The sequence below is a fragment of the Malus domestica genome, chromosome 03 (assembly GCF_042453785.1).
Source record: "Malus domestica chromosome 03, GDT2T_hap1".
NCBI lineage: Eukaryota > Viridiplantae > Streptophyta > Magnoliopsida > Rosales > Rosaceae > Malus > Malus domestica.
The window spans coordinates 13,396,886-13,412,554 of NC_091663.1; the positions used below are offsets into that span (position 1 = coordinate 13,396,886).

At 36.3% G+C, this 15,669-nt stretch overlaps 2 protein-coding genes across 2 annotated transcripts; one reads left to right on the forward strand and one right to left on the reverse strand.

Moving 5' to 3' along the window:
* Positions 1-36: 36 nt before the first annotated feature.
* LOC114824175 (uncharacterized) lies at positions 37-1,641 on the reverse strand. The gene has a single exon (XM_029100582.1). The coding sequence runs from the start codon at positions 1,639-1,641 to the stop codon at positions 37-39; it is 1,605 nt and encodes a 534-aa protein (XP_028956415.1).
* Positions 1,642-9,764: 8,123 nt separating this feature from the next.
* LOC103418890 (uncharacterized) lies at positions 9,765-11,320 on the forward strand. The gene has a single exon (XM_017327719.3). It carries the CDS (start codon positions 10,327-10,329, stop codon positions 11,230-11,232), a length of 906 nt encoding a protein of 301 aa, XP_017183208.1. The 5' UTR covers positions 9,765-10,326; the 3' UTR covers positions 11,233-11,320.
* The last annotated feature ends 4,349 nt before the right edge of the window (positions 11,321-15,669 follow it).

Below are 15,669 nucleotides of genomic sequence, written 5' to 3' on the forward strand. Positions count from 1 at the left end.
TCTCAATATGCATAACATCTAAGTTGTGTCTCACTTTTAACTTTGACCAATACGGAGCTCAAAGAACATACTCTTGTGCGTCCAATTCAGATGTGTAGTTGGTCTGGGCTTACTGACCCCTTTGCCCAAATGACCAAATTCTAAACAATTTAACTGATCCAAAATCTCATCTCCAGACCATTCTCTTGGTCTTAGCCGAGTCTCTTTTGTGCCGTGGAAGGCTTTATCATTCTGACGCCACTCGTTGTCCCAAGGGAGCCATCTACGATGACCAAGATAACAAACTTTTCTCGCATGCCAAGACGATGTTACGTTCTCCTTGCATATTGGACATGCCAAATAACCCTTAGTCATCCACCCAGAAACCATTGCATACGCGGGAAAATCGTTTACTGTCCACATCACTGCCGCTCGCATGGTGAACATCTGCCCAGTATACTTATCGTATGTACGAACACCGTTTTCCCATAAATCTTTTAGCTCATCAACCAACGGCCGCAAATAAACATCAATGGACTTTCCTAGATCTTCGCTCATTAATAGAGTCAACATCATGTATTCTTTTTTCATGCACTTCCAAGGCGGCAGATTATAAGGAAACAAGACGACCGGCCATGTGCTGTGGTTTTGGTTTAAAACCCCAAATGGATTAAATCCGTCGGTGGCAAGTCCCAATCTGACGTTGCGTGGATCAGCTGCAAAATCAGGGTACATCCGATCGAATTCTTTCCATGCCTCTCCATCTGCAGGATGCCTCATAACATCGTCATTTACCCGTCCTTCTTTATGCCATCTCATGTCGGTTGCCGTATGCATCGACATGTACAATCGTTGCAACCTAGGCTTCAATGGAAGATAACGCATTACTTTTTGTGGAATCTTGGTCTTTCTATTCTGTGATGTCATTTTAAACCTCGGCTCATTGCAGATAGGGCATTTATCCAACTGTTTGTTCTCCTTATAAAACAATATACAATTATTTACACATGCGTGAATTTTTTCATACCCCAATCCGAGACCCTTCAACACTTTTTGGGCACTTTTTTGATCTTCAGGTAAACAATTCTCCTTTGGAAGCATCCTCTTGATAACTCCCAAAAAGTAATCAAAACACTTGTTTGACAAATGAAACTTGATCTTGCCATGCATCAACTCCACAATTGCTGAGAGCACCGAAAAGTTCTCGCAACCCGGATATAATTCTTGCTTGGCATTTTTCAATAGTTTTTCATAGTTTTTAAATTCCTCACTGTCCATGGTTGGACGACCGTCATCTCCCCCTTCCTCGTTGGTGTTGCTTGAGGCGTATGGATAAACGTCATTTACAATATTCATAACTTGTTCACTAGGATCCATATTAGATTCAACAGTCTCCACTTGTGTCACGTATGAAGACGAAGCTTGGTCTAATCGTTCTCCATGATGATACCAAGTAGTATAGGTCTCCATCATCCCATTTCTAACTAAATGAAATCGAACATTTTCGAATGTCTCCCACATTGAGTTGTTACACCTTCTACATGGACATCGGATATGAGTTGAACCTGGGTTGTGTCTAGTTGCAAATTCAGTGAACTTATCTAATCCATCCAAGTACTGAACATCACATCTATTATGATTCTGTATCCATTGTCTGTCCATTTTGTCTGCAATCCCAATAAAAGTACAAGAGTTACAACAACTTCAACTACTGTATTGTCACCTTATTCCTCCGGTAAGGGCCCTATCCCATTCAGGAATGCACATTTATGTGTCGTAATTTACGATTTCAATGGATTAAATTTCGACGTGGGCTAATTTCGGCAGCATCTCCTTACAGTTCTTCAAGTGCACGCCGTAGATACATAATATCCACCGTGTACTCGAAGAACAACAGGAAATGTTACCAAAATTTCCACTATCGAAACCTAATCCATGAACCGCAAACTACAACACATAACTATGCATTCCCAAACTGTCCATAAAATGGGACAATTCAAGAATTAATTGGACCGCAGTCATGCTTTCGCATCCATACACGAAATCCAACTAATTCTCAAACGGGAAACTAAGCTTTTTCTTGAAAAAAATGTACAAAGTTAAGTAGTATTAAATCACAATAATTACTAAAGCTAAATAAAATAGATAAAATTAATAAAGATCAATTACAAATTCAATCCCAAAAAACTCCAACATGACAAAAAAAGGGCATAGCACGTAGACAAAGGTACACAATAACAAGTATAAGGAATCTGAAGTTGCTCAAAAATTGGTGTTCATATATGATCAGGGGAAATAATATAGCTATATAAAATAGGTTAAAATGAAAACCAAACTCTTGACCGAAAATTTAGATCTTTACAATCTTCCTTAAAATTTTGCTTTTATTTTTTTATGCTAATTTTAAAAAATTCCTATCCATGAGGATTAAAAGCTCCTTTGCACCATTAATAGATTCAGTAAATCTTCATAGAGAGCATGATATGATATGTTATAAACTGTAAAGATGAAAGGATTGTTCATAAATTTCCAAAGAGTGTCCTGTTTGTCTACCCTTCTTGTTTCATATATCGAACTAAACTAGTTACAAGACTGGTTGTAATAGTGTGCCATTCCAATATTTATAGCAAATATGTGGCTGAACTTTTTGATATTTATAGATAGAAACTTATCAATTTTTCCTTTTCTTTCTAAATATCTTTTACAATCCCTTTTAGTTTGGACTATATATCCACTTAATCAAGGTTATTTTTTCTAAAGTATCATTTTTTATCTCTTTTTAGTTCATTTTTTTTGTTCAAGCGATAGTGAAATGTAGATTTTCGTGTATTTACCCTCACGTTAGAGAAAGAGTCCCTTTGTGCTACACTGCCATCATCAATAGGAGACCAAATTTTTCAATATATTGGGTATTTACCAAACTAAGTATTTACCCTCAATCATATATGCATGATAAGAACAAAAAAGATCAAATTTTTCAATATATTGGGTAATATCCACCAAAATTTCAATACAATCATATATAAAAATGGATGAATAACATAGAAGTTTTTAAATCACCTCACTCAGTTAATGAGTTCAAGTATAATCAAAGCACAATCTAAACTTTCATCTGGTAGTTGGTACAATAGTTTCTTGGTCACAACTCCCAAAAACATTTAGTAATAAACACACATGAAAAGATTATATGGACAGGTGGAGATTCAGCAAATCCAATTTTCAAACACGTGAGAACAACGCAAATGAACAAAAGAATGGTTAAACATACTTCAATGTTCAATAGAGGTTTTCGGGAATCAAGATCTTCTGGGGTGAATTCAGCCTGAATGAAGCAAAATACAAAAGCACATATCAGTACATCACATACAAACAAAGAACTGTAAAAATATTAATGATAGGGGAAACATCTAGCCTCCACAAAACTGTAAAAATATTACAATCGAACACAATTAGCACACACAAAACTGAATAAGATAATTCCAAGGAATGTGAGGACAGCTAGATAGGACCTCTACCTTACAAAACTGAATAAGATAATTCCAAGGAAATTGTGATTAGGCGACTATGAAGGTTTGCAGGTGAGGAACAGGGGAAGGCTGCTATGGAGTTTATGAATTGTATTAGAACACTGGAAAGAAAGATAAAAAAGCAGATTTTCGTGTTGACTTTGCGCGACGAAGCCAGGCGTCGCGCAAAGTTGGAAAAAAGCGGTAAATAAACGTGGTTTGGCGCCAAACTCTTGCGCGACGCACAAGACGTTGCGCAAGTAGTCTTTGCACGACGGCACTTTGCGCGACGAAGGTACAACTACGTCGCGCAAAGCTGTTTTGCGCGACGCACTCCTTCGTCGCGCAAAGTGCCGTCGTGCAAAGACTACTTGCGCAACGTCTTGTGCATTTCGTCGCGCAAACATACTTTGCGCGACGAAATTTTCTGCGTCGCGCAAGTTTCCGTCGCGCAAACATGTTTTTGTACTAGTGTTAACACGATAATATGATAACATAACAGCTGCATAGCTAATACCTGCATAATCAAAATCTAATAATCCTATAAGCCTTAATCTCAAAGTTTAAATAATAGCTGGTTCTTTTGCTCTAAAACCTTTAGTGCTAATTTAATAGATATCAGTATATCAACAAATTTTGGAGCCTATATAATAATCACAAGGGACACAGGAGGAGCTGCTCACGCACCCATAAATAGGGTTCATGTGATGGGTTCCCATTAATTTAATGTTTCTAATCCTACTTTCCAACCACCAACCACATGATATTTTTCATATATTAAAGGAATGTAATGTAAATAAACCAAACTTGTTTTCAACCAAAAAAAAAAAAAAAAACCAAACTTGTATTAAAATAGTCACAGATGATTGCTCTTTCATTTCTCTTCTATCTAACAGTAACAGCTATAGTTTATGATATTTGAATCTAAGGTATTTTCAGACAAAATCAAGATTGAGTAACGATAGACCAAATATACACTAAGATATGGAGAAAAAAAAAATAGAGGAAACTTTATAGCTCATTGCATAAACACATTATCCCTTGCTTTTAATTATAGGTCATGTGTTGGGAGCAGGAGTTGGTGGTTCTACAGACTGAATTTATTTTTTGGGTCTACATTCATTATCATAAGTTCATAATAATCCTACTGCATGCCCATGGCACCTTTAGTAAAATCAAAATAGCTAAATAAATAGACTCGGAGAAATAACATATTCCCTCCACATAATATATCTACCAAGGTATTGATCAATTCTTCTTCTTAAAATATAATTAAATAATTACATTAACTTCATCTAAATGATGAGAAGAAGATTCGAATTTAAATTTAGGCTGCATAGCACAATGCTACTGCCAATTTAGCTAAATCCAAGCCTGCTTACTATAGGACTTTCTAGGGGTGGTTCAGTATGGGATCCCAAATCGAAAATGGGATTTCGAATTCCAAATCAAAAATTTTTGGGATGGGAATTTGAAGACCAATTCCAAACCAAAATTTCGGTATTCTCAATTTTCGAGATTTTTGAAATATTTTCGGTATTTCGGGATGGTTTGGTATTCCCAAATTTCATACAAATTGAAATAGCAACCATTCATACCAAGTTAAATTAACATGAAACCAAAATAAAATAAGTAACAAATCCAAAAGCTAAAAAATAAGTTACAAACCTAATATGTTCGAAAACTAACAATACAATTTTTTGATTTCCTGTTTAAAAAATAGACACATTTGTGGGAGGTTCGTACCGGCATATGTGGCAATAAAGGGCTATGGTTACTGCCTGTAGACCACACCAATTATATTGCTACAAGTAGTTAGCAACATTTCAAATGTATAATAATATACATATATATATATATATATATATAACATTTATTTTCGGTTCGATATAGGATTACCGAAGAATTGAGTAGACAATACCAAATCTCATACCAAAATGTTGGGATTGGTTGAGTATTTCATCTTGAAAATTTCAGGAATTTTGATTTGAAATTTTTTAAATTTGGGATCGGAATTCTTTTTGGTTTGGTTTGGAAATTTCGAAATTTTTTTCCAGCCCTAGGACTTTCTTGGTTATTTGTTTTGTGTCCAGTTTGTCCAATTTGATATTTTAATTTAGGATGAGTTTGTTTCAACTTATGCAAGAAGATATTTCTGGTGGAAATATTTATCTATCTATATATCTATGTACTATTCTAAAGAGAAGGCTCTTTGTCAGCTATTTTGACAATTTGTGCCTTGTACTCTCCGGGCTACTTCTTTTTTCTTCAATTTTTTTTATATATTTTTAACAAAAAGTAAGTAGTAAATTGTCTTAGTAGTTAACCTTTCTTTTCAATTAAGTGTGTTCTAGTTTCAAACCCTCCCTTTCTCTTTAGTGTAGAATATTACTTATAATTAACAAATAAAAAAAAATCCTCCAACAAAAATATTTCAAATTCATAGCATGTGCCATATTGCTAGTTATTAACAAAGAAAAGGTTATTTGGTTTTCATGAAATAATTTGTAAAAAGAGATATATGTGGACCTCTCATTAATGTTGCTACTAGCACTACAGTCTTGTGTAATAGTATTCTTTATTTGTAGATGAGAGTTCTTAGGTTCAAACTCTTATAGGGAATTCGATACCAAATTATTGATAGCATATAACGTGGTTTAGTGTAACCCCATCCCTAATATCCTTGGTTGGCGAGTAGAGTGAATGAGGTGGTGGTGTCGAACACGCTGCTGACTTCTATATATGAGTAATCACAACCGAGAAAGGAACTCGTCTCGCCTTTGGATTTTAGAGCCTGAAGACAATGCTGCTAGTCATTGCGAAGTTCAGGATCCCCTGCACCAAGTTTGGTTGCCTTAATTATATTTGTGAAAATATAAGTGCACCGAATCGGTATCAAACTATAAGGACACAAATACTCGAAAGAGATAAGTGTCTTGATGGTGAATGTTGCTCAGCCGTCAAAATGCCGAACTCTGAAGTGTACTTGAGAATATCCAATTATGAAAATGCGTTGAACACTAAGTGACCTGGTAACACTTCACTTCACCGAGAGGCTAATGAGATGACCTCTTTCAACGAGAAGACCAAAGACTTCTTGCCAACAAAGACTTGGATAGATAGCCAAACGAACTTGAAGCAGTGCTGTTACTCCAAACTGAAGATGGTCTTTGGTCACCTAACTCTAAGGTTCTAGTTATGTTAATCCAAAGTGAAGATGTCGTTGGTTGCCAACACACAATTGTTAATCTAAACTGAAGGTGTGTTAACGAAGTTAGGGAATTTAGTGTTTTCTCAAAGGTTTGAGAGGATTTTGCATAGAACGAGAATTTGCACATGGCAATTTTGTGTGTTGAGTTGAAGGTCCTTTAAATGTTATAGAACCACTTCTATTTTATAAAGTTAAATCCTATGTTGATCACTCACGCCGAAGTAGAATCCTACCTAAACTGTAACTCCTTGGTGTCTCCTGATCCAATCTCTTATCAGATAATCCTAATCCATGCATAGCCTTCGGTCACTCCTACTAGAATTTGGATTTTGAACCCAATCCTTTTTTTTTTTCTGCATTTGATTACCTCCCAATCTGATCAAACATGAACCTTGATTCTCGGAATATTACGAATCTTCTCAAAGCTCATCTTGATCCTTAACAATTTTACCTATATTAGGATTTGACCGAATCACTCTTAAACCTGACCCCTTAAGAGTCATTCTTTTCCTAGGACTCGGCCATAGCTCAATGGACTGGACTTGATCCAATTTAGAAGAATAAGAATTGGGCCGAGAATCTCCAACTCATATCAAGCTAGCAACCTTACTTGGCCCAGGCCCAATATTTTGGGCTCAAACACCTTGTATAAAAGAAATTATATCTCAAGGATAAACTCTGAAACGAATAGAAAAAGGTTTAAAGGATAAAAAATATTGATGTCTAGATGTGTACATACCATATAATGATTTGGATAGCAATTGAAAAAGTAATTAACTTATAAAGGTTTTTTTTTTGTCACAAATAGTCCCTGAAAATGACCCTCACTATCAAGATGGTCCCTGAAATTGAAAATCAATCAATGTAGTCCCTGAAAATAGGTGTCGCAAATTAATGTGGTCATTCCGTCACAATTATGTTAAAAATTCCATTAAGTGTTGACGTGGCACATAAATGGCCCTTGTAATTTATAGGTTTTTATAAAAAAAAATGGTCCTTGAAATTGACTCACACCATCAAGATGGTCCATGAAATTGACCCACACCCTCAAGATGGTCCCTAAAGTTAAAAATCGATGAATGGAGTCCTTGAAAATAGGTGTCATAAATCAATATGATCATTCTACCACAATTTTGTAAAAAAATTTGTTATGTGCTAATGTGGGTTTAATAATTAATTTAAAAAGTTGTCTAAATACCTTTTTGCACAATGAAATTTTTTTCATATAGGAGGACCTGCTCCGAAGAGAGATCCCTTCTATAATTCTCAAAGGCACAAGGCTTAGCCAAGGCCTAAGAGGGGGTTTGGAAATAGTTTTCAACTAACAATAGACGCACCTCAGTTATAACCTCATTATCTCAAGGCAGACATCCTTATTCTTTGAGTCACTAGACCACCAGGGAAGCGCCAAACAAGCTCTCCAAGATTAAGGTTGTGAGGATGTTGATCGCCTAAATGTTAATGGTGATGTTCTAGAAGTCGTTGCCAATCAGCCAAGCCGTCAAGAAAGGTGATTTCAATCCAGGTTCAATTCGGTGAAGGGTGTCGAAATGTGTAAAAATGGATGTATTGAGATTTTTTTTTTTGAGAATAGACAGCGAAGGAGGTAGAGGAATGTGGATTGATATCGAAGGTGATTGTAGGACTGGTCAGCCAAGCTGTCATCAAAGGTGATTTCAATCCAGGTTCAATTCGGTAAAGGGTATCGAAATGTGTAAAGATGGATGTATTGAGATTTTTTTTAGAGAATAGACAACGAAGGAGGCAGAGGAATGTGGATTGGTATTGAAGGTGATTGTAGGACTGGGTTTTTTGGTTCACAACTTTTTATTAACTATTAAATTATTAAAACAATTTGTAATTTTTTAAATTTAATTAGACTTGTGTGATCCATTTATGTGTCACATCAGCACATAATAGAATTTTTGATAGAATTGTGACGGAAGGACTACATTGATTTGGGATACTTACTTGCATGACTACATTGATCGATTTTCAATTTCAGGGACCACTTTGATGTTACAGGTCAATTTCAGGGATCATTTTGATGTCGCGGGTCAATTTCAAGGACCATTTGTGTGAAAAAAAAAAGATTTATAAGATCCATTTATGTCCCACATCAGCACTTAACGGAGTTTTTAACATAATTGTGACGGAATGACCACATTAATTTGCAACACCTATTTTCAATGACTACATTGATTGATTTTCAATTTCAGGGACCATCTTGATGGTGAGGGTCAATTTTAGGGACCATTTGTGATAAAAAGCCATTTATAAATTAGAGAACGTGAAAATATAGTTGGCTATTGCTTGACTCCTAACATGCAAGTAGCGATTCCGTTTTACATGATTACGTAACATCATATCACCATACAAATATCATAATTCAAACCATTTATATTCTCTCCCATTACATGAAGATCATATTTAGAAAATTTCATTTGATTTGAAGACTGTTTACTCATCCATTTCAATCAAACAAGCCATACGAATATCATAATTCAAACCGTTTATATTCCCTCTCATTATATGAAGATCATATTTAGAAAATTTCATTTGATTTTAAGACCGTTTACTCATCCATTTTAATTAAACAAGTTGACGGTTAAGCATGTGAATATTACTTGTATTTATAACTGTCGATTTGTTCAACGCATATGGATGACTAAATAGTCTTGTATTAAATACTTGAATAATAACATTTGTACTATGAAATAGTACTATGTGTAATCATGTAAAGCGAAATTGCTATTTACAAGATCCAATGTTAGGAGAGATCTTTTAATGTGTTTGGAACAAGGAGCGGTACGTCATATTATTACACAATAGGGAAATGGTTTTTTTTCAAGTGCCCCTCCACAAGTTAATAACATATGAATGTATATACCTAATATTCTTTTTTTTCAAGTGCCCCTCCACAAGTTAATAACGTATGAATGTATATACCTAGTATTCTAGACACATGTTAAGAGTCAAGCATTATCCATTATGATTAACTATCTTTTACCTTTTTCTCACATCTCTTTTTTTTTGGTGAAGAAAATGGTAGTAGTGGGCTACCAGTCCGAGCCGGTCGCTGTTTTTACGGAAAGCTCTCCCCAAGAGGTTTTTTTACAAGCGGATGATTTTTTCTCACATCTATTTTTCAATCACAAAACCCAATGGAAAGAATTAAAAGCAGCCATGATCCTGTCACAAATAGTGGTGGTACCAGACACTCCTTCGTTAGCCTTTCCTTTCATTTTTCTTTTGAATCTTTTATGTCTCGTTTGAACTGGCAAAGCAGATAAACAAGGCAAGCTTGAAGGTTTTCTGTCTTAACCCTCTACCTCTTTCCTTTCTCATAAGATGCAGTTTTTAAAAGGTACTAAATTCATTTCTCTTCCTTCCTTACCTTCCTCTCATTCTCAGCCTCTCAAGTTTTTCCCATTTGCAAAATTCGAACACGCAAACACAGTTCAAATAGCGAAACCAAACCAGACAGATCCATTTCTCCATACCCTTTAGATCCCCCCCCCCTCCCAACATCTCTCTCTCTCTCTCTCTCTCTCTCTCTCTCTCTCTCAAGTAGTGACTGCTGCAGGGTTTAATTTCTTGGCTTAGAAACTTAGAATTGTTGTTTACACAATGAGAGACAAAGTTGCTTGTTTCAATGAAAATGCAGTAAATGTGTCTCATCCTTCATGTTCTAGCTATGCAAACACTTCTTGTGTTTCTCCAAACTTAACTCCTTCAGTCCAAAATGCAGTCTCATGCTTCTACAAAATCACTCTCTCCTCCACTCAAAAGCAGCTTTTGGTCACAGTCTCCTGGTGCAAAAACCACTACGCACAAGGCTTGACCATTAAGCTTTCTGACGATCCCTCAGCAGCATCCTTCAAGTTGAACACAAATTCGGGTATCTTCAGAAAGAAGAAAGGCACCAAAGTCATCGAATCTGATAATTTGAAGACAGAAATCTTTTGGGATCTCTCTAGAGCAAAGTATGATGTTAGTGGTCCTGAACCTGTTGAGGGTTTTTACATTTTGGTCATGATTGATTCAGAAATAGGCCTAGTTCTTGGTGACATGGCCGGAGAAGCTGTAAGCAAGAAGTTCAAGACCAGCGGTGTTGCGAAAGCCTCTCTTGTTTCGAGGCAAGAGCATTGTTCCGGAAATGCTCTTTATTCCACCCGAGCTCAATTCAGTGACACAGGCATTGAACATGACATTTTGATAAAATATAGTGGGGAAAATGAAGGCTTAAAACATCCGGTTTTATCCGTTTGCATCGATAAAAAGACGGTCATTCGAGTAAAGAGGCTGAAGTGGAATTTTAGAGGGAATCAGACAATTTTTGTTGATGGGTTGCTTGTTGATCTGATGTGGGATGTTCATAACTGGTTCTTCAATCCTTCATCAAGGTATGCAGTGTTCATGTTCAGAACAAGACGTGGGACGGATAGCAGATTGTGGTTGGAAGAGAAGATGGTGCACAAGGAGCACGACAAAGTTGAATTCTCCTTGTTGATGTATGCCTGTAAGATCTCATAAATCATAATATCAAATTTTGTCGTTAATTATTTTTCTTTTTTGTTTGTTAATCCTTGACATTTATGATTTATTACAACTATTCTTCTAATTTTCCTTTCAAGAGAGGAATAGATTAGTCATTCATTTTCATCATTTTTAAGAAAACAAAATAAATTAATGCTTAAGGTATGCGATTGTAGATAGATGAATTTGACAAGTTTATATGTATATATATCTCTCAATAATGCATGCAATTGAAACTTTGCAAACTAGAAAATGGTATGCGATTTTTCTTCAATACCTACAAGTATTAAGTGTCGTTGCATGATTGATCTAACAGTAATTGGTCATCAATTTTAAGTCATTAGATCACATTCAATGGTTAATTGTGCAATGACACTAAATGCTTGTTTGTACGGAAGAAAAATCTGTTGAAAAGTGGTAATAAGTTAATTAGTTATGATAAAGGGGTGACTGTATAAGGTTTGAATAAGTTAACAAAAGGGCAAAAGGAAAGATAGCAAGAGATATGACTGAAGATTTGCTGAAAGGCAAGTGGGAATTTTGAGAATCATGTATAATTGCTTTTAGGCTTGTAGGAATCAAATAAAGTTGAGAATTCTCCCACATAATAATTAGTCTCATTTGAGAAGTACATCTTTCAAACAAGGGAAATAGATGATTGATTAGTATGTAGTTTATAATATGATTGTGCAAGTTTAATGCTTACTGTTATTGTTTATTTGGTAGCAAAACTAATGGAAATTTCACTTCTTTTTCCAGTTTTTTATGAAAACAAAGAAATTAACACTACTTGCTTCCTTTGTCTAGTATTTAAATTTTAATTTAATACATCATATTTTTCCACCTTGTTAGTACCTTGGCCTTGACTTGTCAGGAAAAATTGGACAGATCCAATTTAGTCCAAGAAGCCAACTCTATCAGGCTTGTCTTGAACGATATAGGTTGTGATTCTGAGGAAGTGAGTTAGGCTAACAGAACAGTTAAAGGAAAATTGTTTTGTATTTGCTTTTTCAGCAATTAGCAACAACAATTCAACTGAATTACTTATTATAGAGATAGAAAAAGTCTTTGGGGGCAAGTTGTTCATGGTTTTACCAAGAACAAACGCGAAAGAGAATTGTCCATGACCATTTGATGCAGTGACAATCAATCTTCGTCATTGAATGATGTGAATTTCAAATATTTCAGACAATAATTGTTGAGGTATAAATATCAAAATAGAACAATTCAGCTTTGCTAAGAACAAATGCACAACAAGTATACCAAGTCAATTTTGAAATGGCTACCAAACTGAGGATACTGCCAAAACCAAATTATGGAAAGTATTTGGGTGGTGTCCTTTCATCTCAGACCCACTGTGAGTACAAATCCATGGTCCCCTTTTGTCTTTAAACCAATTGTTAGGGTCACAGTTTAATCTCTTAATATTGAACTTTTTAGTTTCAACTATTTGTATAATTCATCATAAGAAACCAAGTACAAGGGAGAAGCTCTTATAGAGAGCTTGAGAGTGACTTAAAGGCTAAAAAGACAAAACCTAATAATAGGCCATATAAAGAACCAAAAAGTATAAGCTAGCTAACGTGCAGCAAATGTATAATTACAAGTTTTAAGGGAGACATAAGACCATGGATTAAGGAGCAAATTAAGGAACAAAGGAAAAGTGGCGCTAAATCACTTCCATCACGTCAAGTACATCACTTCCAATACTCCCCCTCAAGCTGGATCAAGAGGGTTAATTGATCCAAGCTTGCACAACAACCGTTGAAATTGGGTAGAGTCTAGAGCTTTCGTGAAGAGATCAGCAAGTTGATCATGGCTTCTAGTGTATACAATGTTGATGACATTGGATTGAACTTGTGATGTAATGACAATCAACTTCAATGTGCTTCGTCCTTTCATGAAATACTGGATTAGAAGCAATATGCATTGCGGCCTGGTTGTCACAAAACAATGACATTGGTTCCTTGCTGGTGAAGCCAAGATCAAATAGAAGACTCTTCAACCATATAAGTTCACAAGCTACTGCTGCCATGGCCCTATATTCAACTTCAGCACTAGATCTTGCAACCACGGTTTGTTTCTTACTCTTCCAGGTGACCAGATTACCTCCAACAAAAGTATAAAAACCTATGGTGGACTTTCGATCAAGGGCATTACCAGCCCAATCAGCATCAGTGTAGGCCATGGTGTGAATGTACCCATTTTTCTTCATGAGTATGCCTCTACCAACTGAACCTTTGAGATATCTAAGTATTCTCTTGACAATCTCCCAATGAACCAATGTAGAAGAGTGCATAAACTGGCTGACAAGGCTCACTGAGTAAGCAATGTCAGGTCGAGTAATCGTGAGGTAAATAAGTTTTCCAACCATGCGCTGATAAAAACCAGGATTGGAGAGAGGCTCACCTTTGGCATCCAACTGAAGTTTGCTAACAAGGGGAGTGCGAGCAGGTTTGCACTCAAGCATGTGTGCTTCATCAAGAAGATCAACTACATACTTTCTTTGATTTAAGAATAAACCCTTGGAAGAAGTGGCCATCTCAATGCCAAGAAAGTATTTCAAGACTCCTAAGTCTTTAATGGCAAATTGTTGGTGTAGGGAGCACTTAAGAGCATTGATTTCATTCACATTGTCCCCCATAATTATAAGATCATCAACATATATAAGTACAACGAGCTTGCCTAGGACACCACTGCGAACAAATAAGGAGGAGTCATCATGACTTCTTTTGAACCCTGCAACTTCAAGAAATGAGCTCAGTTTGGAATACCAAGCTCGAGGGGATTGTTTGAGTCCATAAACAGCCTTATGGAGCTTGCAAACTTTGTTAGGTTCACTTTCTCGTAGGTGTCCAAGAGATAGCTTCATGTACACATCTTCTTGAAGATCACCATGGAGGAAAACATTTTTTACATCCATTTGAAACAAGGGCCGCTCGTGATTGACTGCCACTGATAGCAACACCCTCACTGTGTTCATTTTGGCAACCGGGGCAAAAGTCTCCTTGTAATCAATACCGTAAGTTTGTGTGAAACCACAGGCTACCAATCGAGCCTTGTGTCTCTCAATGGTACCATTGGAATTGAATTTTGTCTTGTATATCCATCTATTCCCTACAACTTTCTTGCCTTTGGAAAGATCAACCACACTCCAAGTTTGATTTTCATCCAATGCTTTGAGCTCTTCATGCATGGCTTTTTGCCACACAGGTGTACACATGGCTTCTTGAAAACTTCTTTGCTCAAGATTGTTTGAAAATTGGTTTAGAAATAATGCATGGGAGGCTGACAATTTTTGGTAAGTAATAGCTTCAGAGATAGGGTACCTTGCAGAGTACGTAACGTACTCTTGTAACCTTAACGGGGGATGTTGATCTCGAGCAGGGTTCCTTCTTAGTGCTACTACTGATTGTGGAGTTGCAGCTTATGGTTGTGGTGTTGGAGCACTGGGTACTTCCTCACTAACCACTTCAGCGATGTTGGAATTAATGATAGGGTTTGGGAGGTTTGCATGAATTTCTCCAGGAGTAGGCAGTGGAAATGTGTCCATTAGACTCTCCCCCTGAGGATTATTCTTAGAATCCTTGTGAAAGAAATGAGTGACTTCATCAAACTGAATATCTCTAGAGACAACAAGCTTCCCAGTGTGTGAGTTATAACATTTGTATCCCTTTTGAGAACTAGAATACCCCATAAATGCACATTTCACAGCTCTAAGTTCTAGTTTATCACGATGAGTAGCTTGGATATGGAAATAACAAGTACATCCAAAGATCCTGAGATAAGTCAAATTGACAGTTCTTCCTTTCATGACTTCAAAAGGTGACTTAGCATTCAACACACGAGTTGGAAGTCTGTTAATGATGTATGTTGCAATGAGAAGTGCTTGGGACCAAAATCTCTTAGGAACTTGCATCTGAAACATAAGGGACCTTGTTTTCTCCAACAAATCCCTATTTTTTCGCTCGGCTACACAATTTTGTTGTGGTGTACCAACACAACTAGTTTGATGCAAGATGCCATGATTGCTCAAGTAATTGGACATGTTATTGGATGTATACTCAGTGCCATTATCTGACCTTAAAGTATATAATTTAGAGGTGAATTGATTGGTTATAAGTTTGTGAAAGTCTTTGAAAGCTTCAAAAAAATCACCTTTAAACTTTAAAAGATACAACCAGGAAACCCTAGAATAATCATCAATAAAAATGACATAATACTTGTATCCATCGAATGACTTAACACAAGAAGGTCCCCAAATATCTGAATGAACAACTTCAAAAAGCTTACTGGTTCTAGACTGAGAGGATACAAAAGGCATCCTAGTGGATTTTGACATTTGACAGATCTCGCACTCATGTGTGCTTTTACAAAAATTTGGAAATAACTTAGACATCACTGGTTCTGAGGGATGAGCAAGACGTTGGTGCC